Source organism: Malania oleifera, chromosome 11 (assembly GCF_029873635.1).
Source record: "Malania oleifera isolate guangnan ecotype guangnan chromosome 11, ASM2987363v1, whole genome shotgun sequence".
Classification (NCBI taxonomy): Eukaryota; Viridiplantae; Streptophyta; class Magnoliopsida; order Santalales; family Ximeniaceae; genus Malania; species Malania oleifera.
Genome location: NC_080427.1, coordinates 45,049,877 through 45,074,292, shown reverse-complemented (window position 1 = coordinate 45,074,292; position 24,416 = coordinate 45,049,877). Strand labels below are relative to the sequence as shown.

At 37.7% G+C, this 24,416-nt stretch overlaps 1 protein-coding gene across 6 annotated transcripts in view; it reads right to left on the bottom strand.

Annotated features, from left to right (window-relative positions):
* The window catches only part of LOC131167720 (histone-lysine N-methyltransferase, H3 lysine-9 specific SUVH4), a 176,118-nt gene that overhangs the window by 13,453 nt on the left and 138,249 nt on the right, over nucleotides 1-24,416 (bottom strand). For all 6 annotated transcript variants that reach the window (XM_058126575.1, XM_058126578.1, XM_058126577.1 and 3 more), the window contains 3 exons: nucleotides 8,393-8,439; nucleotides 8,208-8,296; nucleotides 5,233-5,392 (listed from right to left, as the gene is read on the bottom strand). In XM_058126575.1, the coding sequence (XP_057982558.1) occupies nucleotides 5,233-5,392; nucleotides 8,208-8,296; nucleotides 8,393-8,439 (296 nt within the window). The remainder of the gene's footprint in view (nucleotides 1-5,232; nucleotides 5,393-8,207; nucleotides 8,297-8,392; nucleotides 8,440-24,416) is intronic.

The window sequence follows — 24,416 nt, the reverse complement described above, 5'->3', positions numbered from 1 at the left end:
AGGAAAAGTAAAAGAAGTAGAAAGGAAACAACTTTTGAATCTAACTTTGTAACAAATTTTCTAGTTGAAGATGATCCATTTACATATCAACAAGCTGTATCTTCTCTAGAGGCTATGTTTTGGAAAGAAGCAATTGAAGAAGAATTAGAATCTCTAAAAATAAAAAACAAATGGAATCTTGTAGATTTACAACCTGGACATAAAATAATAGGATGTAAATGGGTATTCAAAAAGAAGTTGACACCAGATGATAGTATTGATAATTTTAAAACTATACTAATAGCCGAAGGATAAAACCAAAAAGGAGGAGAAGATGTCTTTGATACTTAGAGTTTTAATTGCCCTAGCTTCTATATATAACCTACATATACACTAGATGGATGTAAAAACTGCGTTCTTGAATGGTGATCTAGAGGAAGAAATTTATATAAAACAACCTGAAGGTTATAAGGTAGATTGTGCTAAGCATAAAGTTTGTCTATACGTTGTGATTGCCTAGCAGCATTAGCTCGAGCAAATAATAAAACCTATGGCAAGAGTAGGCATATACAACTAAAACATAAGATAGTGAGAGAATTAATCTCACTTGGAATAATTTTTTTTGAGTTAAGTGAGTTAAGAGAGATTTAGCTGATCCTTTGACAAAGCGACTAGCTTGAAAGCTAGTAAAAGAAACATTGAGGGGGATGGGTCTTAAGCCCTTAACATAAACTACTAATGATGGCAACCCAACCTATGTGATTGGAGATCCCATGAATAAGGTTTAATGGGTGATAACAAGTAATTGAGGAGTTTGCTGAGCCCTACTTTTTTGTTTTGTTCATCCCTATGGTGTTGGAATAGTGCAACTACAACGATTGTGAGGATGAGTTTATCTCTTAATGAATCCATAGCCTTTGTTAGGTGGTATGTTTAGTTGTAGTTACACACTTGATGGATTCATCAATATGAGTGCGGAAGTGGGGCCGCTTCCTATGAAAGTTTAGTTGGCTAAAACTTTCTAAAGAATTCATAAAAATTCAGGTATGGTGCATGACCTATTCGTACTAACCCACAGGAGCCTTGTATTGAGAAATGTCATGTGAGTTGTGTGTTTATAGAGTTACATTAAAAGAGGCTAGTTAAAGATTATAAAACTCACCAAGTTCTTGTAGCTCATAGCACACATTCTCTAAGTGCAATTCAAACTGAAAGGTATTGTCACCCTTTGCATGACTTTTCATGGTTATGCAACCTTTGTATTACTTTTGTTTCTTTTCTTGTTCTGTTTTGTTTCATAATTTGAAACATGTGGGGGATTGTTGTAGATGTTTCAAATTCAAGCAGTTTTTTGTTTCTTTATTTTGTGGAATTAATGGCAGCAATTTTTTCTTAGTGTTATTTTCAGCTGTTTTTATTTTGTTTAATTTCCTCCAACAAATACATATTAATGGTGGTATTTGAGCAGTCAAATACCATTAATCTGCTGCAATAACCAGCTGGAAGTTACTCCTCTATGTAGCCTATAAAAAGGCTACGTACAACCCTCCCCAAAATGCAACCAAAGAAACATATCTCTCATATTTCTTACATATTGATTCTCTCCATCATGCAGTAGTAGTCTTTGGTAGATATCTTGTTTTTCTTCCTTCTATCATCTTATCCTTGTTTTTTTCCCCTTCCCATACATTGGGTAACCATATACTATAGCTCCTAAAGCTAAACTTTGAAGTTTGTGAGTGCACACAAACTCGGGCGCCTAGTTGAGTAATCTGGGAAACCGTGCACGTTGTGACTATTTGCATTGAGAGATTTTCTCCATAGGTGTGAAATCGGTTTTAAGGACAGTGGTCCTACCATGCCTCAGCTTCTTTATTGTAATTGTTTCAATAATTTAATTTAGTTATTATTTTTTATTACATCTAAATTTTTTACAACAGCCACATTGTGTAACTAAGAAGGACAATACAAACGAGCCAACAACACAAAAAGAGTTGAGTCCCCCACCAGAAGTTCTTCCTAAAAGCGCATGTGCAACTCATTACCCACCAAAAATTTGGTATTAGTGATAAAATGTGAATAAATCTGTGATGTACATTTCCAATGATTCTCAAACGACCTGATCCATTTTCTTTTTAAGAAAAATTTACTTTTAGTTACTTTATGCCAAAGTGAATCTCCTCTAAAGGAAATCTCCATAATCATTTACTCATCAAGAAAATGTTTTTAGACACCAAATTCCCAAGACACAACCCCCTTTCCTTCTCTGACCTACACACCACCTTGTAACTAACAAAATATTCTCTTCTTCCCCCAACCTAACCCCAGAACAAAGAAAGTCTATCATGATTCTCTCAATAGTCCTAGACTCCTAGCTACCCACAGAAACTTTAAAAGTGGACAAAAAATAAAGAGGTATACAAGAAAGACAGAACTAAGTAAGTGCAGCCCGACCACCTAGCACCCTTCCACCCATCCAAACGTTTAACCACCTTCTCAACCACAGGAGCCTAAATACCATGGATCTAGGATTTCCACCAAAGGAACCGAAGTACGTTAAAGGCCAATCAAGAATACCATATACAGCTAAAGAAGCCACTCCAAATTCATACTTGCTGTCCCACTTTTCTCTTAATTAACTTTTAACCCTGTAACACACTCAAAAAGTTAAAAAATGGTAAGCTCATTTAAGAAAGACTCCTAAAAAAGAAGATAAGTGTCATGCGTCATAGTGTCACATGGAAGGTGAGACACTATGACACCTTCAATGCTCACCCCAATACTTCTTTAGCAACTTCCCCCTATCTATCAATTTACTCAAAACAATCAACTACCAAGACAAACAATAACGGGGAGAACACATCTCATTGTCTAACAACACTCGAAGCTGTAAACTGCAATTGAGGCATCCTACTGCTAATGATAGAAAAAGAAGCATTAGACAAACAATCCCTTATCCAAGTCCTCCACCTAAATTCAAAACCTTTCTTCTCTGAAACCCTATATGAGAACTTCCAACTAACTCAATTGAAAGCCTTTTCAAGATCCAATTTAAACAAAACATATCTCCTTTTATTTCTCCGCATATCTTCCACAATCTCATTAGCCACTAAATTACTATACAGTCTGCCTACCCCCCACAAAAGCTCTTAGAGCTGAAATCGTATTTTTGTTTACTAAACTCAGCCTACACACAAGCACCTTTGCAATAATTATACAAACTAGTAACCATACGAATAGATTTATTCTTCATAGGCACCAAAGTGATGAAAGTTGAATTAATGCTCCTACACAACACACCATTAAAGAAGAGCTACTTGAAAATATTCATCGAGTCCACTCTTAACACATCCCAACAATCCTCAAAAACAGCCGTACTAAAACCATCGAGACCTGCAACCTCATCCCTATGCATCTCTAACAAAACCTGCCTGACCTCACTTTCCTCAAAAGATATTTCCAGTCAAGATTTCTAATCCAAAGATATGGGGTTCCATTCTAAGCCCTCAGTTATAGGTCTTTCTCCATCCTTCTTTGAAAAAGTTAGCACAAAAATAACTGATTTTTTAAACCCGCTCTCTTAACCTCCTCATCCATTAAAAGCATCCCTTCATCCTATTTCCTATCCAAAAAACCCACTTATCTCAAAAATACTAATTTCTTGAAGCTATTACCTCAAAAATTGCCACATTCCACTTTCTCAATACTTGAATTTTTTTGAGCTTTCAAATAAACCTAAAACCCTCCCAACACCTATCATCTCGTAATTCCAGGAATCCTCACTAAATAGAGAAAAGACATGATCCAACCACATATTTACAAACCTGAAAGGAGTAAGACCTCTCCTAACCTTTTTAGATTCGAGCAAAATAGGAAAATGATCTGAAACAGGCTGTATATAACAAATGTCTGTGTGTGTGTATTTGATTCCTACTTGGGATTGATTGGGACTCAATTACAAACATGAGAGTAATCAGGGCTAGGCGGAATTAAGGGTGTGGAAATATGACTCTCATCTACTAACCCTAAATCCACCTTGGATAATAAAAATTCATGGGAAAGGCCCCGCCAGTTCGAATCTGTTTACATCCCTACAAATGATTGCTTTTAGAATTTTGAAATTTTATCCAAAATTGAACATAAACATTGGCAACTTCTTATTGGACCTTTTATGTCTAAATTAGTTATTATGCAGGTGTTTTATTAATTTCATTTATATTAATTAAAGACTGAATATGATTATGTTTAATATGGTCATCTATTATAGTTGCACCTTATACACCACATACTTGTCAATGATGCATTTTATTTACAATATTTTATTTGTAAATCCTGCAGTTTTATGTTAGTTACAGTTTCTAAAGTTTCATTAAAAGGTTTACTGTTAATTTCCGTCATTTTTTAATAGAAATTTCTATACTTCTGAAGCCTTGAAATTTTAGTTGAAATAAAAATTTAAAACCAGATGTCCATCTTTCATAATATAACAAATCAGAAACAAGGGCAGCTTTGAACCACTTTAATCAGATCACCTAAAATAAAAATTATTGCCAGCTCTAACATATCAAATAATTTCCACAGGTCTCATTCTGACCTTTATTTTTCCTGTGTTAGGGGTTTTTAAGGGTCCTTTGTTTATGCGGCTTGGCTAGGCTCAGTCAAACATCCTTAGCCTATGTTTGGTACAACGCAAAGTCACACATAGGGATAGGACTAGCCAAGAGGAAGGACCGCAGCTCATTTACATGGCAATAGAAAGGCAAAAAGGATTGGACTGCCCTTTGCTTTTCTTTTGTTACATTGTTATTTTCATTAAATATATTTTGGTGTATTGAATGATGAGAATGTCCTTTATCAATGGCAATCCAAACATGGGACAGGAAAACTATAGTAGCCAGTCCAGTCCAGTACTATTTACTGACGTCCAGTCCCATAAACCTTAGCAAAAGAAATACACCCTAATAATGTTGGATACTAAGACTGTTACTCATGGCATCCATATGTTCCTTTACTACAATACAATCACCAATGCACTGGATTTCATTTTTGCAAAGGGTACCATGTTAAAACATCTATCTGTTTGTGTTAAATGCTGAGACCATGTCAATGTCTTCATTAAATTCATTAAATTAGTACAATACAAGTGTTGAATTATGTAGCAATTCTTACTTAAAAAATTTTGTCACAAATTCAAGTACAAAAATTGTATTCAAAACAAATTCTGTGAGGTTATGGTCATCATCTATTTCTCACCTGCCACCATCACGATGTACATAAGGAAAGTCGGAGCCATTAAGTTTAGCACAAGCACAGGTACTGGGATCTATACAAGTTCCTTTGCAATCGCATCCAGTAGCATTTGTGGGGACCTTTACGCTTTTTGAAACTTGAATTGACTTGCAATATTTGTAACCTGAAAAATTTTAAATAAACCAAAAGGGGTTTATTTGTTTTTTTTTTTAGAAATATTAGGATACTTCCAAGAGAGAGAGGGATTCACTTCCCAATAGCAAAAAATGAATAAAGATAAATTGTCTTAAATGCAACACCCAATGCACAAAGCTCTCACAGTATATCAGGGGTCTGGAAAGCCTAGTCTTAAGGTGTTGAGGCGTAAGCATTATGAGAATTTTATATTTTAGATAAAAATATGTAAATAAGTCACCTATATTTTTAAAAATAAAGATAAAAATAGAAAATTACAAACAAAATTTTAAAAATAAAATTAATTTCTAAATTACTTGTCGGTCATCTACTTGAATTCATTAAGTAAATCTTGCCAAGAGAGTTATAACTTATAACATAGTCATAAGTTACAACATTTCAAAGTTCAAACTATTTCCAAGATCTAAGATGCAACTCTCAATTATACCAAGAGTTTTATATCTACTCATATTAGGACATTCCTTTTCACACATACACGTGGTTAAAATTTTTTAGCCAAATCTAACTTGAGATTCACACATTCAAATGCATAAGGCTAAGTATATAATTTTTTGTCTTTTTCAGGATTATCTATTTTAGATTGAGCTTCAAGGCAGTTTGGAATGCCTTGACTTAAGGTAAGCCTCGACAAGCCTTCTAAAACATTGAGTTCAATATCCTTACTATTGATAAATTTCGAATAAAAGCAGCAATTTCTTTAGAAACTCCAAGGGAAAATAGTAAAAGAGAGAAAAGACGAGGCTAAAATGAAGCTGGAACAAAGCAAGGGGAGTGAAAGCAGAATGAAGAGCAGGAGAACTACAAAAAGAAATCCTTAAAAGAAGCTAGAGGCACCATAACACCCAATCTGCATAATTGGTTATAAATTAGCATGCTACTTCAGGCACCATAATATCCCATCTGTGACACTAGTTAAAACATCCACAAGGGTGATGGAGTGGCTCCAAGGAGTCATTTGCACTAAATGAAGTTTGAAACCAAGCACAAAATTTCTATTGAGAGCATCTGATCCTTGTGTAATGGTCTAGGCCCAACTTTGGTGAGTTATTGTCTAAGTTGGCCCATTAGGCCTCATAGTTTTGTCCCATAGAAGGCGGCTCACAAAGTGGAGATCCAATAGGTCCTTCACATACCCAAGATCTCCTTAACACACTTTATATGTGTGATCATACAAGCTCTCTGTCCAATCCCTAATGCCCTTGTTAGAGTGGCTCACACCTCTTTGCTGGACTCTCTCAATGCAGCTGTGCTACCAAATGTAATGGCTTCATCCAAAAGCAGAGGTGTTGTCTGCTTTGGTCCTCACAGTTTCATCCCATAAAAGTGCCTCACAAGGTTGGACCTTACCCATCCTTATACATGGCCAAGATCTCCCTAGACCACACCCGACATGGGATCCTAACACCTTGCGTTGCCAGCTCCTCTAAATAAAGCTCTAAGCAGCCGGTAGTGTTCATTGTCAGTTTAGCATTGGTTCTCAAAGGGTCAATGAAGCACTTATTGGAACTCCCACACCATTATTTGACTGGTTTTCCATAAGAAAAATCTGAAGTTTTAAGATGTAGGAACCTCATTTTCATTACATCAAATCTGAGTAACTCAGACACGGAGCATAAGCTTTCATTCCAGAACTAAATAATTCTTTGAGCTACAGAATCCAGCCAAAATCTCACCTAACAATGATACTTTAAACTAAGCTCACTCCCGAATGCTGTTACTTATTGCCATCAAAATCAGTGAATCATTTTCTTTCCTTTCATGTTTCTTTCTTAAACCAAATAATAGAATGAAAATAAAGGCAAAGTTTCATTACTTCTCTTTTCCCTCCATTTCACCTTTCCCCATCTATTTTTATTTCCCACCAAACACAGCTTTAGTTAATCTAAATCTCTTGAGCATCCTTACATTAAACTAAACCAAATAGAAACTTACCTGTCATTTCATATGGCACGTGCACTAGTAATTGAAATTTTAAAAGCATAAAACTACACAATTAATTATGATTCAGGCTTTAAGTATGACTAGCTGGTTGGCAAATTCACCTGTTTTAACCCACATGGCAGCAAAAGATTACTCACTCTTTATGGAAGCAATAGAATTTGAGAAGCCAAGCAACTATAAGCAAAGAAGAAACAGACTACAGCAGGTACTATTCATGCAAATTAGCTACACAGCACAAAACCTCTATCTTCAATGCCGTTAATTGTGAAAATATGTTACCATAAATTGCAATGCAAGGTATCTGAAATACAACTATTTCCACATTGCGACCATCAAAAAATTTTCTTACCCAAGAGTTTGCTTATGAGAAAGTTTTGTTGTATGAAATACCACACTTTGCATTTCAGTCATCACTTCAAGTTATCGTCATCTCAAGGAAAAGGTGGAAACCTCTCTCAAAAACATCAAGTTGGAAGGGACAATCAGAACAATGGAAAATGTATAACATGGCATTACTAGACAAATGAAATGCTCAAGATGGCAACTCGAATTCAGCAGTTTAACGTTAGGCAAGTTCCTTTGGGATCAAACAAAGTAAATCTTGCTTCAAAATGAACATAAAACCTGCCCAATCTAGACCATAAATATATGGTAAGATGACAAATAAAAAGTAAGAAAAGAAGTGTGCTAGCATTAACAAGTTTTTTTTTGGATAAACGAAGAATTGTATTAGAAGAGGAGAGAATATACAACAACACAAGCATTACTGAGTTTAATTGCACTAATTGACTTCATGCATGATATCATTTCGCTAAGGTACCAAATCGGGTATATGAACTTGCCTGCAGGCGCAACAGGAGGATCATCAATCAAGTTGGTAGCTGGGATGGGAATATCCTCTTCGCCCCCAGTGATGTCCTCACATACCAACCTTAGCAAATAAAATAGCAATGTGATAACTTGTTCAAGATTACAGCTAAGGACACAGAATGAATGCTCAAATCAACTTCAGTTATTCATTTCATACCCACGTATTTCTGAAATGGACTTAGGTGCACGTCCCCTATATAGAACCTGTAAGAAGAAACAAGAGAAATGTAATTATATGGGAGGACATTCAAAGGTTCAGCACAAAAGATCAGCACACGTGAAAGAGGGCATCAATTCCCAGGCTGAAAGCAGAAAGAAGGAAATAAATAGAAACATACACGAGCCTACAAGTGCCTAAAAACATATGCAAAGCATGTCATAATATCCAGCTCATCATGAAAGATCAACCAAAAAGAAGCATCATCAAAGATATAGTCAAAACTAGGAGTGGAAAAAAAGGTGTTGGGAAAATACCAGCAAGTTTCAAAAGAGTTACAGCACTAAAGCATGTGTTGTAGAAAGAAATCAAAGCAACAAAATAATAAACTAAAAGTGCAACTGAGAATAGACCATTAAAAAATTAAAAATATACAAATCTACCAGAAACTGTTGAAACAAGTTTCACATGCAAAAACCTTACTGCCAGGAAAAACCCTCGACCCTGTTGAGATGAGCTAACTAGACTCGTCATTTTCCTTGCATCCTCTCAAAACAGGAGATAGTTATGTCTGATGACAGTACGACAGTGGCTATCGGATAACTTTCTGTTTTCAATTGTGAAGTAGTCCAATACTCTCAACCTATTATATGTTGAGATTATTACCCAGAAGAGAGGTTCATTATTATTATTATTATTTGATAGCAAAAGAAGAGATTTCATTAGAAAGAGAAGAATTTACAAAGAGGAGAACAAGACATCTCCCATCAAAATTCTGGAAAAAACCATACAAAAAAGAACCATCAAAACAAAAAATTTATTCAATCTCGTGAATTTCCAAAAAGGTCGCTCCCTTAAAGCAACCAGAGCCAACACACCATAAAGAAGCCAAATAATGAATCCTCTCCCAAACCAGCTGCCTGCTTAATTTTGTTCCTGAAAAAATATGTGCATTGCACTCCAATTATAATATATGTCAAAGTACATTCCAATGACCATAATACCCTTACTAACTCTCACTTGTTAACATCACACACACACACACACACTAACAATGCTAAAAACTAAGATAACCATCAACACTCCCCCCTCAAGCTGGAGCATATATATCATATGCTCCTAGCTTGTTACAAATGACTTTAACCTGAGCACCCCCCAAGGCTTTAGTAAATAAATCAGCAAGCTACAAATCAGACTTCACACGAATGGTGGTAATGAGCTTCTGCACAAGTTTCTCCAAAACAAAGTAGAAATCAACTTCAATGTGTTTTGTCTGCTCATGGAAGACTAGGTTGGATGCAATATGAATGGTAGCCTCATTATCACACATTAGCTCCATAGACTGAGAATGCAGAAAATCCTGTTCTTTCAACATGTTAACAAGTTCACATATAGTGTGAGCCATGGACCTATACTCTGACTCAACACTTGACCTGGCCACCACATTTTGTTTCTTAGTCCAAGAAACCAAATTTCCACCAACAAGGGTACAATACTTAGTTGTGGATCTTCTATCGAAAGGTGACCCGGCCCATTTTATGTCATTATATCCTTGAATATGAGTGTGACCTTGATGGTTTGATCCTGATATAAGAGACCTCGCCTAGGTGCACCTTTAAGATATCTCAAGATGCGAATTAGCATCTCAATGTCTTTTTATGAGAGAATCAAAAAATTGACTCACAAAACTTGTTGTGAAAGATATATCCGGTAGGACCGAGTGACCATGAGATAATCCAGCTTTCCAACAAGTCTTTGATATCTACCTGGGTTGGGCGACAAATCACCCATATTTGGCACTAGCTTGCTGTAAGGATCCAGATGTGTATCAATGGGTTTGGATGCCAATAGTCCAGTCTCATCCAAAAGATCAAGAACATGCCTACTTCGTGACAAGACGGTTCTAGTGCGAGATCTCGATACTTGTACACCCAAGAAGTACTTCAATGGTCCCGAATCCATTGTTTGAAACTTAGTTTGCAGAAAATGCTTTAGGCTCTGAATACCTTGATCCTCATCACCAGTAATCACAATATCATTCACATACACAATAAGCAGAATCCTTACGAATGGAGTATGATGATAAGATACAAAATTATTTACTGCACACCACTGAAGGCCAACCTCAAGTACTACGACATTGAAGTGACCAAACCATGCCCTCAGAGATTGTTTTAAACCATATAGTGACTTCTTGAATAGAAAAACTAAGCTAGACTCCACCTGAGCAACAAACCAAAGTGGTTGCTCCGTATAGACCCCCTCCTGAAGATCGCCATTTAGGAAAGCATTCCTCATGTCTAACTAGTGTAGATGCCAGTGATAAGTGGTGGCTAAGGAGATGAACAAATGTATCGAGGCAAGTTTGGCTACAGGAGAGAACATGTCTAAGTAGTCCACTTAGAAATAAGGAAGGCCTTCAATCAAGCCAAGGAATCATTTGGATTAACCCTCATAGTGTACACCCAACGACAACCACCCACAAACTTATGAGGAGGAAGAGTACCAAGTCCTAAGTATCATTATCCTGTAGAGCATGCATCTCTTCTATCTGCATATTTCTACCTAGAATGGGACAGGGCTTCAAAAATAGACTTGGGAAGAGCAATAGAAGATAGGGTACTAACAAAATAGTAGTATGAGGGTGACAAGAAATCGTAAGTAACAAAATTAGAGATGGGATGTTGGCTACAAGTGCGTTTACATTTTCAAATAGATATAAGAAGATTGACCACTTGGGGAAGATGATCAACTAACGAAGGAACTAGAGGCATAGAAGTCGAAGCTGGAGAAGGCTCTCCTCCCTTGAGTTGTCGTGCGCACACTTGTAGATTGGGATGGTCTAGGCAACGAGAAGAACTCAAATTGGATGAAGATGTAGGAAAACTAGACGAAGGAAATAAGTTACGATTGAGAAGGCTAGGTAAAGGAAAAGACTCATCAAAGCCAACAAAACTCAAGGAATCAAAGTTGTATGGTGTAGCCTAAAAAAAGGTGACATCAACAGAGAAAAAGAATTGATGTAAAGTAGGACTATAACATCGATATCCCATTTGAGCATAGGAGTACCCTATAAAAATACATTTGATAGCGTGAGCATCCAACTTATCCGTTCCTGGAGTTAACTGATGGACAAAAAAACACCGAACCAAATATACAAGGAGGAAGGGAGAACAAAGAGGCGTTGAGGAAGAAAAATGAATATGGGATTTACCACCAAGGACAGAGGATGGCATTTTATTAATGAGAGAGCAAGTAGTGAGCGTGACATCGCTCTGACAAACTTTGGGGACATTCATTTGATAGAATAGGATATGTGTGACTTTGAGAATATGCTTGTTTTTCCATTCTATAACTCCATTTTATTGTGGAGCTTGGGCACAAGATGACTGATGGATCATACTAGAATTAGTCATATAGGTACTAAATTGGGTACTGAAGTACTCCTTACCATTATCACTACGAAGCATCTTGACTGGCATATCAAACTGAGTCTTTATTTGATAATAGAATTTGGAATAATACTTTATTAAATACAGCCAAGTCATCCTAGAGTAGGACCCCAATTTCGACAAGACACAATTAAGACCCCAAACATTAGAATGGACTAACATGAAAGGACAATTTGCCCGTTTGTTGACTTGGGAAGCAAAGGGAACACGATGATGTTTTGCTAGCTAACAAGACTCACACTTAAGACTAGACACATAATTCAAGGAAGGAACTAGCTATTTTAATTTGTTCAAGGATGGATGACCAAGGCTACAATGAATTTGAAGCAATGTAGCAGCAGCTCTGCAGGCAATGGAGAAGAGCACCACTTAAAGTAGTAGAGTCCACGAGCCTCACGTCCTATGCCAATTGTCTTCCCCGTCTTCAAATCGTGAATAATTGCAAAATCAGGGAAAAAGAAGGTTACTGAAAATCTATTGCCTCTACAAGCTTACTAAGATAAGATTGAAAGGAGACTTATGAATGTATAAAATAGAAGAAAGAGCGATTGAGGGAGTAGGATTTAGTGTTCCTATCCCAATTGTGGTTGTAAACCCCCTAACTTGAGGTAGATTTTTAGGATATTGGAGGGTAAAAAAGAAGTTGGTTACATCTGTCATATGGTCAATAGCAGCAGAGTCGATAATCCAAGGACTAGTAGGGGAGATACCAGATGACATACAAACAGTAAAATTACCCTTCTGAGCAATAGATGCAATGTGATGAGATGCTTGCTGGGATGTTTGATACTGTAGGAACCTTGAATACTCTTCCTTCAAGATAGTTATAGTAAGCTGTCCACTTGAACAAATTCCGGTTGATGGAAAACACGCTTTTAGAATTTGAGGATGCCCTCCCAACACACACACAACCTCAATACATCATCAAATCAGAAATACACAGCAAAAAATATGCTCTTGGGATTCCAAAATTGAACTTATGGAACAACTGAAACAACCACAAGTGAACTTCCAAACCAACCCAACCAAACACAAATGAGTCAACCACTGATTCAACCATGAATGAGTCACCAATAACTGGACATAGCACTGCCACAACCCTACAAAATCAATGTATAAATCCTGCCACTGCTCCAAGAGACTTAGACACAGCCCCAAGAAACCAACAACAGCTCTAACAGTACGAGACAGCCTCTATACAGTAGAAAATCAGAAGCACAAAGCGAACAATATCCTCCTAGAATTCACGGACGCCATCCCAAGACACAACGTTTGAAAACGAGAGCAAACCGCAAGCACACAATGAACAAGAAATATAAAGATGAATCAAAAACACAGAAACACCACTGCTTCAGGCCTCAATAAACTCTATAAACATTGACCAACAGCTTCAGGCATTAGCAAAGCATTCAGTCCAGAATGCCACACATGAGCAACTCAAAAAGGTGATATTTTCGACAAAAAAATGACAACTAACTTGGTATTATGTTGTGAGGAAATCAGAGAAAAATGGCTGCTCGCTCAAAAGTGTCTCATGCGCCAGCGTGTGGGGTCGGCACTACCAGCTTTCCACTGACACATGGCGGCGTGTGGAGGATCCTCTGGCTGTGAAATTTTGAGGGCTGGCAGATCGGCAGGTTCTGTGGCTTGCTATGTAGTTAGTTTTGCAAAATATGAGGTATTTCTTGAGGTACTGAAGAGGTCAGCAGTGTCCAGGATTTTTCCGGCAACGGCTGAACCTGCTCCTGGACTTTGGTGATGCTGACGACCCTTCTACAGCAGCAGGTTGCATGGTATTATAATGTTTATGGTTTGATTTAGTGGTGGTCATGCAATTTGGTCTTAGGTCAGATCTTGCTCTGATACCTTGAATAATTGGGTAAAATGGAAGACCTATTCACAATGATAGGTCTCTCCCTCTATTTATAATATATGTCAAAGTACATACCAATGATCATAATGCCCTTACTAACTCTCACATGTTAACATAACACTTGCACACTAACAATGCTAAATGATTAAGAAAACCATGAACACCACCACATAAATTATTCCAGATGCTCCAAGAAAATTCATAGTGTAAGAAGAAATGAGGAGCCGACTCAGAATTCAAATAACAAAGCACACAAACATCTGGAGATAAGGCCTACATAGGTCTCCTAATTTGCAACAAATTGTTAGTATTGATTATATTAAGCACAATCAGCCAAATGAAAGCCTTAATCTTTGGGGGAACTTTGGCCTTCCAAATACATGGAAATACAGGAAAACAAGAGTTGAAACAAGTCAAATACTTAAAAGAAAGATTTACAAGAATAATCCCCAGAATGGTCCAAAGGCCAAAATTAAATATCCCTATTTGAAGAAAGATGACTATTATTCAATAACGACAAGAAGAAGGAAAATTCCAACATCTCTCTATCATTTAGAGTTCTTCTTAAATGAAAGTTCCAAGAAACCATACGACTATCTCGAATCGACCACAAAAAAATAAAACATAAAAATCATAATATCCTGTCATGAGCTAAATCAGAAGATGTGAGAAAAAGATGTGGATAGAACATCATTCCCCAATCAAGGATCTTTCCAAAAACGAATTTGAGAACCCTCCTCATAGCAAAATTAATGTGAGAAGTGAATAAGTGATAAATCTGAGGAATAGAATTCCATGGACTCTCTGAAGAACATCACAAACTAACAGTGGTATCCCACCCATTCACATCCAACCCATGCTTACTTTTAATCACTTTATGCCAAAGGGAATGATCTTCTAAGGGAAAACGCCATAACCATTTAGCTAGCGCAGTGATTTTTTTAGAGACCAAATTTTCAAAACCCATCCTTCCCTCCTTTTTAGACTCGCAGACCTCCTCTCACCTTAACTAAATGATCCCCAAAACCCCCAACTCCTAACCACAAGAAATCTCTCATTATTTTATCGATCTTATTAGTAGTCCTTACTGGAATTCTAAAAATTGACAAATAATATAAGGGAATGCTAGATAAACAAGCCTGAATGAGGGAAATTCTGTCCCAAGGGGAAAAATTGCCCCCTTCCAACCATCCAACATCTTTGCCACTTTTTCCACCACCAGATTCCAAAAATCCACGGATCTTGGATTGCTCCCTAAAAGGACTCCTAGATATGTCAAAGGCCACTAAAATACCACACCTATGAAGCCTGATCCCTAACACTCTCAAGAGGCATATTAATATTGGCTAGACTACTTCTCCAAAAATTAATTTTCAGCTCTGACACCTCCCAAAATCATGAAGGATACCCAAAATACATAAAAAAGAAGGCTATGAAACACTAGAATGAATGTAGTATCATCTGCAAATTGAAGATGAGAAACCACCACACCTTCTCTCCCCACTTTCACACCTTTCACCAACCTCCAATCCGCAGCCCTATCCACAATTCTGCTCAACATATAAACTACTAAGACAAATAGAAAGGGGGAGAGTGGGTCCCCTTATCTAATGCCTCTAGAAGCCCTAAACCAAGACCTAGGTTCCCCATTCAAACCAATGGAGAACCGTGCACTAGATAAACAACTCCAACTACCAAAACCCTTCGCAAAAATATTGTCCAAATAACTCCAACTAACTCTGTCACAAGCCTTCTCATAATTCAATGTGAATATGAATCCCCTCTTCTATCTCCTTCGAATATCCTCCACCACCTCACTGGCCACCAAAATGGCATCCACTATCTAGCTAGCCCTCGCAAAAGCACTATGAAATATTGAAATGGTTTTATTAAGCACCGCATTCAGCCCATTACCTAGAACTTACATGATAATCTTACAAACACTAGAGAGGGTAAAAGGTCTAAAGTCCTCTATCTTAACAGACCTTGACTTCTCAGGCACTAGGGTAATGAAAGTAGAGTTATGCTTTTACTTGCAATCCCATTCCCATGAAATTCATAAAATACTTTAAGCAAATCATCCATAATAGTGTCAACGGAACAGCAAACAGCAAAAGATTTCTTCCCTTATTTCAGCCCAACACCATTTCCTTATTTCTCCATTCATTATTTTGTACAGTTAGCATATATTTAGTTTACATGTATAGGGCTTCATAGATTATCGTTTACATGTATAGGGCTAGAAATCATGCTAGAACTTATTTACTTTCCATGTATAGCATTCTTGTAAAGTCTATATATAATATACAAAACTCTAAGGCCAAATAATTCGGCCATTCACACAATACTTTGACATGGTATCAAAGCCAGCCGACCGCTAATTTTTTTTCCTTTCGAAGCTTGTTTTTTTGTCTTCCTGGTTTCGGAGGTGTCTCTCGTTTCTGTGGCTGTTGTGAGTCTATTCTCTTCTGGAATTTTTTGGTTCTCTGTTTTTTTGGTATTTCTGTGGCTGAGTGGTTGTCGGAACAGCTTTCTGTTGCTGTTCCGGTGCTTCTCTGTCCTTGTCACTCTCGGCACAACAGTTTTTTTTTTTTTGGTTTGCAATTTATTTTAGTGCAGGGAGGTCGATCGGAACAGCTTCTGTTGCTGTTTCTAGTGCTTCTCTGTCCTTGTGATTCTCGACACAGCAGAGTTCTTGGTTCAAGATTTAATTTTTAGTGCAGGAAGGTTTATCTTGGTTCTTTCTCTTGCTGGTTCTGGTGCTTCTCTGCTCTTGTGATTCTTGCAACAGCAGGTTTCTGTTGCTGTTTCTGGTGCTTCTCTGTTCTTGTGATTCTCGGCACAGCAGATTTTTTGGTTCAAGATTTTATTTTTAGTGCACGAGGGTTGATCTTGGTTCTTTCTGTTGCTGGTTCTGGTGCTTCTCTGCCCTTGTGATTCTCGGCACAGCAGGTTTCTTGGTTCAAGATTTATTTTTTCAGGCAGGCAGGTCGATCCTGGTTTTCTTTGTACCTGCGTTGATTTATTTTATGGGCTTCTCTATTTCTGGTAGTACTTTTCTTTGGGCACAATCTGCCCTTTTTTGTTTGGGCTTCTCGATTTTCTCCTTTATTTAGCATCGACTCCGCACCTGTGTGTGCCAAGTTTACGAGCAACAATTATTCTACGTGGGTTTTTCAATTCGAACTTTTCCTGAAGGGAAAAGATCTTTGGGGCTATATTGATGGCACAGATTGTGCACCGAATCCTGATAAATCCAAGGATTTAGCGGCTTGTCCTTCATAGGCTGTGCTTGATGCTCGGATTATGTCTTGGCTTCTTAGCTCGGCTAAGCCACATTGTCCCCAACTTGCGACCTTATTGCACCGCTCAATCCATCTGGACTTATTTAAAAATAGTATATCATCAAGATAATGGTGCTCGTTGTTTTGAGCTAAAGCATGCGATTGCCATGTTTCAACATGACAATCGTTTCATCCAAGACTATTATTCAGCGTTTCTGACTCTTTGGAATGAATTATCTGATCTGGTTACTGCGGATGTTCCTGTTGCCTCTCTTGTCATTATTCAAAGTCTTCATGAGACTAGTCGTCGTGATCAGTTTCTTATGAAACTCCGCCCCAAGTATGAATTTGTTCGCTCTTCTCTGCTGAATCGCTCTCTTGTTCCTTCTCCTGATGTTTGTTTTGGGGAGTTACTTCGTGAAGAACTACGACTTAGTACTCATGTTACTCTGGCACAATCTCATGGTAGTTTAGGGTTCGTCCCCGTGGCTTATGCTGCTCAACGACGAGGACCGCCTGCATTCTAGCACCTAACAATGTTTTTGCTGCAAAGAATTTGCGCATATTGCTGCTAATTGTTCCAAGAAATACTACTCTTATTGCAAGAAGAAGGGTCACATTATCAAAGACTATCGTATCCGCCCGCAGAATTGTCAGGCCCAGGCATTACAGACTTCTGTTATTGTACCCCCCACAGTGACTTTTGGGGTCTCCTCCATTCCTGCACCTCCTACAACGAATTACTACACACCCGAAAGGGTACAATAGATGCTAATTTCAACATTATCAGCAATGGGGCTCCAAGGTAACAATTCTACTAAACTTTGGTATATGGACTTGGGTGCCTCTAATCACATGACGAATAATCCCACAACCTTGCGTCATGTTCAGCCCTACGCTGATCAATTTGCTATTCAATTAGTTGATAACAATTGTGCTGTAAATTTTTTTGGTGATGGCTGTGTTGTGTAGGACCAAATAAAGGGGGAGCCGATCGCGAAGGGACCTAAAGTGGGGAACTTGTTTCCCCTACTTTTGCTTGTTCCAGCACTTTCTCCAGTTTCTTCTATTAAGTCTTTTGCTTGTAATAATGTTTCAGATCTTAGTATGGTGTGACATCGTTGTTTAGGCCATCCTAATACTCAGATCTCATCTCATGCATTGAACTTTGGTTTACTTGGTAATAAAGAACGTTCTTCTTTATCTCTTGAGTGTGCTTCTTGCAAACTTGGTAGAAGCAAAAATCTTTCCTTCCATTTGCATGCTAGTAGAGCTTTCTAGTGCTTTGATCTTATCCATAGTGATGTTTGGGGACCTTCTCTGATTAGTTCACATGAAATATTTAAATACTATGTGACTTTCATTGATGATCATAGCAGATTTACTTGGGTCTACTTTCTTCGCTCTAAATGTGAGGTTTTTCGTACTTTCACTGAGTTTTTAGCGTATGTTGACAATCAATTTTCTGCTTCTATTAAGACATTACGCACAAATTCCTGTGGTGAATATGAGTCTACTGAGTTTCAGGCATTATTCATCAATGTTCATGTACCGCTACTCCCCAACAGAATGGAGTAGCCAAATGCAAAAATCGTCATCTCCTAGATGTGGTACGTGCTCTCTTGCTGGAATCCTCTGTTCCATCCTTGTTCTGGGTTGAGGCTCTGAAAACTGCTACTTGATTAATCGTTTACCTTCTCAAGTTCTACTCATAGAGTCTCCCTATTTCCGCTTATTTGCTAAGCAACCTAGTTACGATAACCTCCGTACCTTTGGTTGTGTATGTTTTGTTCATTTACCTCCTCATGAGCGACATAAATTATTTGCTCAATTTGTTCGACGTGCATTCTTGGGATATAATGCGTGTCAAAAGGGATTTGTTTGCTATGATCCTACATTACATCGTACACACATTTCTAGGAATGTTTTTTTTCTTTGAAAATCCACATTTCTTTCCTGTGTCCTCTGTACCCTTCTCTTGTACCGTTATTATCCCCTCCTTTGAGGAGCAGTTCTCGGATACTCCTCAAGTTAGCTCTCGTTTTAATCTAGGTATTGTGTACACACGATGCTCCCGCCCATAGTCTCTTCCAGTGGCTCATTTGATATTTGATCCTACCATGCTCCAGATTTAGTCAGTTGCAGCACTTCTAGAGCCTTTGGTACGTTGCTTTTCTTGAGTGTCTGTACCCCCGGATAGGTATGGGTTTTCCTTTTCAAGTTCTGGAAATTTTGTTTCAGCTCTTATTGCTGCATTGTCCAATTTAGATACTCCCACATCCTACTCACATGCTGCCAAACATGATTGTTGGCGACAAGCTATGCAGGAAGAAATTGCCGCTGTAGAGGCCAATCACACCTGGGACATTGAGCCTTGTCCTCCCACCATTGTTCCTCTAGGTTGTAAATGGGTTTACTCAGTCAAGGTCCTACCTGATGGAAGTCTGGATCGTTATAAAGCTCGCCTTGTAGCACTTGGGAATAATCAAGAATATGGTGTCACTTATGAAGAGACCTTAGCTCCTGTGGCTAAGATGACTACTGTTTGTATGATTTTGGCAATTGCTGCTTCCAGTGATTGGCCACTACATCGAATGGATGTCAAGAATGTTTTTCTTCACAGGGATCTTAAAGAGTGTATTTATATGAAGCCACCCACGGGCTTGTTTCCCTCTCCGACTTCATATGTGTGTAAGATCGCTCTCTTTATGGTCTCAAACAAGCTCTAAGGGTATGGTTTGATAAATTCTGCACCACTTTATTACAATTTTCATTCAAGCAGAGCAAGTACGACACTTCATTGTTTCTTCAGATATCAGACATTGGTATTGTTGTTCTTTTGGTTTATGTTGATGATATTGTGATTACTGGTTCCGATTCTACTTTACTTGCTTAGCTCAAGACTCATCTCTCAGAGTCCTTTCATATGAAAGATCTTGGGTCTCACATATTTTCTTGGTCTTGAGGTGAATCATAGTCCCTTTGGTATTTCACTCAATCAACATAAGTATGCTAGTGACTTGGTGGCTACAATTGGTCTTCGAGAGGGTACTTCAGTTTGTTGGAACAGAAAAAATAGAAAAACAGAAAAGACGGAGAAAAAAATATTGAAAAATGCTTTTTTAATTTATTGACTTGATGAAGAAATTACATATATAAAAAGCTACAGTGTTGCAGCACCTTTTGCTCACTACTTAAAATGTGGGATAAGGCCACTATTTATAGGGCAGAGTACATGGGAAATTTTAATATTCTAGGGACTTAACAACTCATTAAATAAACCTAGAAACAAGGCAAAGAATATGACAAGTTGCTAGACTAAATAACTCACTTCTATGCTATTAATGGATGATAGCTGTATTCCACGTTGAAAAAACTGAACAGAACTTTGAATAAGAATCACATTGGCTGCAACTTGCTGACTGAATAATTTTATTGCTGAATGTTCTGCTAACTGTTAGCTGAGTTGTCTATTGATTTTTCAACTAAATAACTGAATTAACTAACTTATAGGTTGACGACTTTCTCACAAATTCCCTTCTAAAGCCGTGAGTCCTAACATGTCTCTGAACTTCAAAAACTTCTTAGTAGTAATAGGTTTTCATTAGTGCTGATGAATTCTAGCTGAATTTCTTTCTTTTGCACAAGGTCACGAAAAAAGTGATGTATGACCTCAATATGCTTTGTCCTGGTATGAAAAACTGGGTTCATAGTTAGAGCTATTGCTGACATATTATCACAATAAATGGTTGTAGGACCCTTCTGCTTCAACCCTAAATCACTTAAGTAATTTCCTCAGCCAAACTCCTTCACAAGCAACCTGTGTTGCTGAAATATATTTTGCTTCTGCAGATGACAAGGCAACAGTGTTTTGCTTTCTTGAACACCATGAAATGGTGTCATTTCTAAGGTAGAAAACATATGCCGATGTGCTTTTTCGATCATCAACTGATCCGGCCCAATCATTGTTAGTGAAACCGGTCAAAACAAACTCATAATCTTTTCTGTACCAAAGTCCAAGTTTTAGTGTGCCTTTAAGGTATCTTAATACCCTTTTTGCTGCTGCATAATGAAGTACACTTGGGCTGTGCATGAACCTAGACAACATACTAACAACTTGTGTAATATTAGGCCTAGTATGAGAAAAGTAAATAAGGGATCCAACTAAAATCCTATACTGATTTTCGCCAAATTTTTTAGCTTCATCATCAGAATTAAAATTTTCATTTAGAGCCATAGGAGTACTTATAGCTTTACAGTCCTTCATATGAAATTTCTTCAAGATATCAGCTACATACTTTTCTTGGGAAATGAAAATTTCCAATCTTCCTTGCTTAACTTGCATCCTGAGGAAGTACTTCATGATCCCTAAGTTTGTCATCTCAAAATTTTTCATCATTGAGTACTTGAAATCAGCAAGTAAATGAAGATTACTTCCCAAGTAAATCAGATCATCAACATACAAGCAAACAATGATGAAATCAGTTTCTTTTTAAAAAAAATAAAGAGATGGTTCATGAGAGCTTTTCTGAAATCCTGAATTCTGAAAATAAGAATCAATCTTATTGTACCAAGCTCGTGGAGCTTGTTTAAGGTCATACAAAGCCTTGTTCAGTTTGTGCACCTTTTCTTTTTTGCCCTTCACTTCATATCCATTTGGCTGCTCAACATAAACTTCCTCATTCAGTTCTCCATTGAGAAACGCAGATTTAACATCCATTTGATACATATTTAACTCCAATTTGGCAGCTATTGCAATACAGATTGAATTGTCTCAATTCTTGTAACCGGTGCAAAGGTCTCGTTGAAATCGAATAACCTTTGGCAACCAATCTGGCCTGTACTTTTGAATGGAACCATCCTCATTGTACTTGGTTTTGTAAACTCACTTGAGACCAATAATGTCTAAGCCTTCAGGAGGATCCACAAGCTTCCATGTGTTGTTCTTTTCAATCACGTTCAGCTCTTCTTCCATGGCCTTTTTCCATTTTTTATCCTTCACTACATCTTCAAAATTCTGTGGCTCACAAGAAAAAAGAGCAAATTCTGAATTTTCATTAGAAAAATAGCTTCTAAAATCACCATACCTTTCCAGAGGTCTTCTAACTCTTTTAGATCTTCTTAGGACAGGTGAAGAGAATGAAGTTCCTTCACTTTCTAAATTTTCAGATTTTGAACTAAGGATCTCGGGTGTAATTTCAGCTTCTGAAATTGCTGGATTCTGATATTCAGTAGCTAATTTAGGTCTCGTTGCTTTAGCTAGTACAAAATCTAGAATATTTGTTGAGTTTTGGCCGCTGGAAGTCCATTGCCATACTCCCCTTTCGCCACAGATGACATCTCTTGCCACTGTCAGCTTGTGATTAACAGGATTCAGTAGCCTTTAGCCCTATGATTCATCGTTGTACCCAATAAACAGGAGCTTTTCTCTCTTCTGATTAAACTTGTCCTTATTAGGAGCTTTGTTGAGTGAGTAGGCTAGACAACCAAACACTTTCAGATGGCTAACATATGGTTTTCTCCCACTCCAAGCCTCATAGGGAGTTCTATTCTTCACTGATTTTGTTTGTGACCTGTTTAAGATATAAACAGTGGTATGTACAACTTCAGCCCAAAGAGAATTAGGAAGTCCTTTACCCTTTAACATGCTCCGATCCATTTCAACAATGGTTTGGTTCTTTCTTTCAGCAACTCCGTTTTGCTGATGAGGGCTTCTACTCACTGTTAGTTGCCTTTGAATGCCTTCCTTCTTGCAATAATTCATGAACGGGTGATATATGAATTCACCTTCACCATCAGTTCTTAAGGTCTTCATTTTCGGCCCACTTTGCCTTTCAACGAGAGCTTCGAACTCCGGAAATATTGAGAAGGCAACTGATTTTTGTTGAATAAAATACAACCATATCATTCTAGTAAAATCATCAACAAAAAGGATGAAATACCTTTTGTTTCCAAGAGATGGTGTTCTTGTGGGACCAAATATATTTGCATGAACAAGCTCCAAAAGAGCTTTGGCCGTCCAAGAAGTTTTGGGGAAAGGAAGGTGGTGCATCCTCCCATAAATACAGCCTTCACAAACTCCTTCAATTTGATTTATTTGGAGAAGACCACGAACCATATCCTTTTGCTTGAGAAGCTGCAGTCCCTTATGATTTAAATGCCCATATTAGAGATGCCATAGTTGAGATTCGTCTGAAATTTCACTCTTCAAAGCCACTGGACTTGTGTAGTTGAAAGAGAGTGGAAAAGCCTTGTTTCGAGTCATCTCAACTTTAGCCATCAGTGAGTTCTTCTTCTTGTCTATGATTCTGCATTCATTTCCTTCGAAATGGACTTGATATCCTTTTTGAATTAACTGCCCAACACTTCAGAGATTGTGAGCAAGACTTGGGACATAAAGAACATCATGGATGAATTTTTGCTCACCTCATCTGGACTGCGCTGCTATTACACCTTTTCCTTCAACTTTTACAAATTTCCCATCACCAAGAATATTGGAATTTGAAGCATTTTCATCAATTTTAACAAACAACTCACGGTTACCTGTCATATGACTGCTGCAGCCACTGTCAAGTTACCAAACCTTGTCGTAGTTGCTTTTAGCATAGAGACAAGTGAGAAACACTTGCTTTTCATCATTTTCCTCGCTGAAATTTGCTTCTGAACTTTCATTCTTCTTGTGCCAACAATCCCGGTCTGAATGGTTTGGAATGCGGCACCTTTTACACCTTAAATAGCATTCAGCTGAGGTGTGATTTGACTTCTTGCATATGATGCAATTCTGTCCTTTATTGCTGGACTTTTGATGCTGAAAATTCCTGCCTCTACCATGGCTTCTTCCACGACCACGGGACTGATTATTTTGGCCTCTTTGAGACTGGTCTTGTTGTTGAAAATTTCCCTTCCTTTCTTGATTTTTCCGGTTCAAATTGAGCTTTGATTGAAAAGCCTGCTCCAAGGGCTGACCTGATGATCTTTTAATTCATTCCTCATGTGATTCTAAAGAACCACAGAGGTCAAACATGGTCATAATTGAGAGGCCTTTTGATTCTTCAATTGCTGTAGCTGCATGATCAAATTTTGGCGGTAAACTTTTGAGAATTTTTTCAACGATCTTTTTTTCTTCTATACGATCACCATAAGCTCTGATTTGGTTGACTATTTCAGCAACCATGGAGAAAAAATCTTTGATGCTTTCAGAATCTTTCATTGGTAAGCAATCAAAGTTCTTCCAAAGAAATTGTAGTCGGATCGAGACTACATTATTGGCCTTTTGAATGCCAAAGATGCGGGGATAGATGGTCTTGCAGATCCCTTGATAAAGATAACTCAAAGCACGAGCATTATTTTTGATTTTTTCTTTGTTCTGGGTAGAACTCTGAGATGAGGTTGCTGTGCTTGTGTTTGCAGAGGAT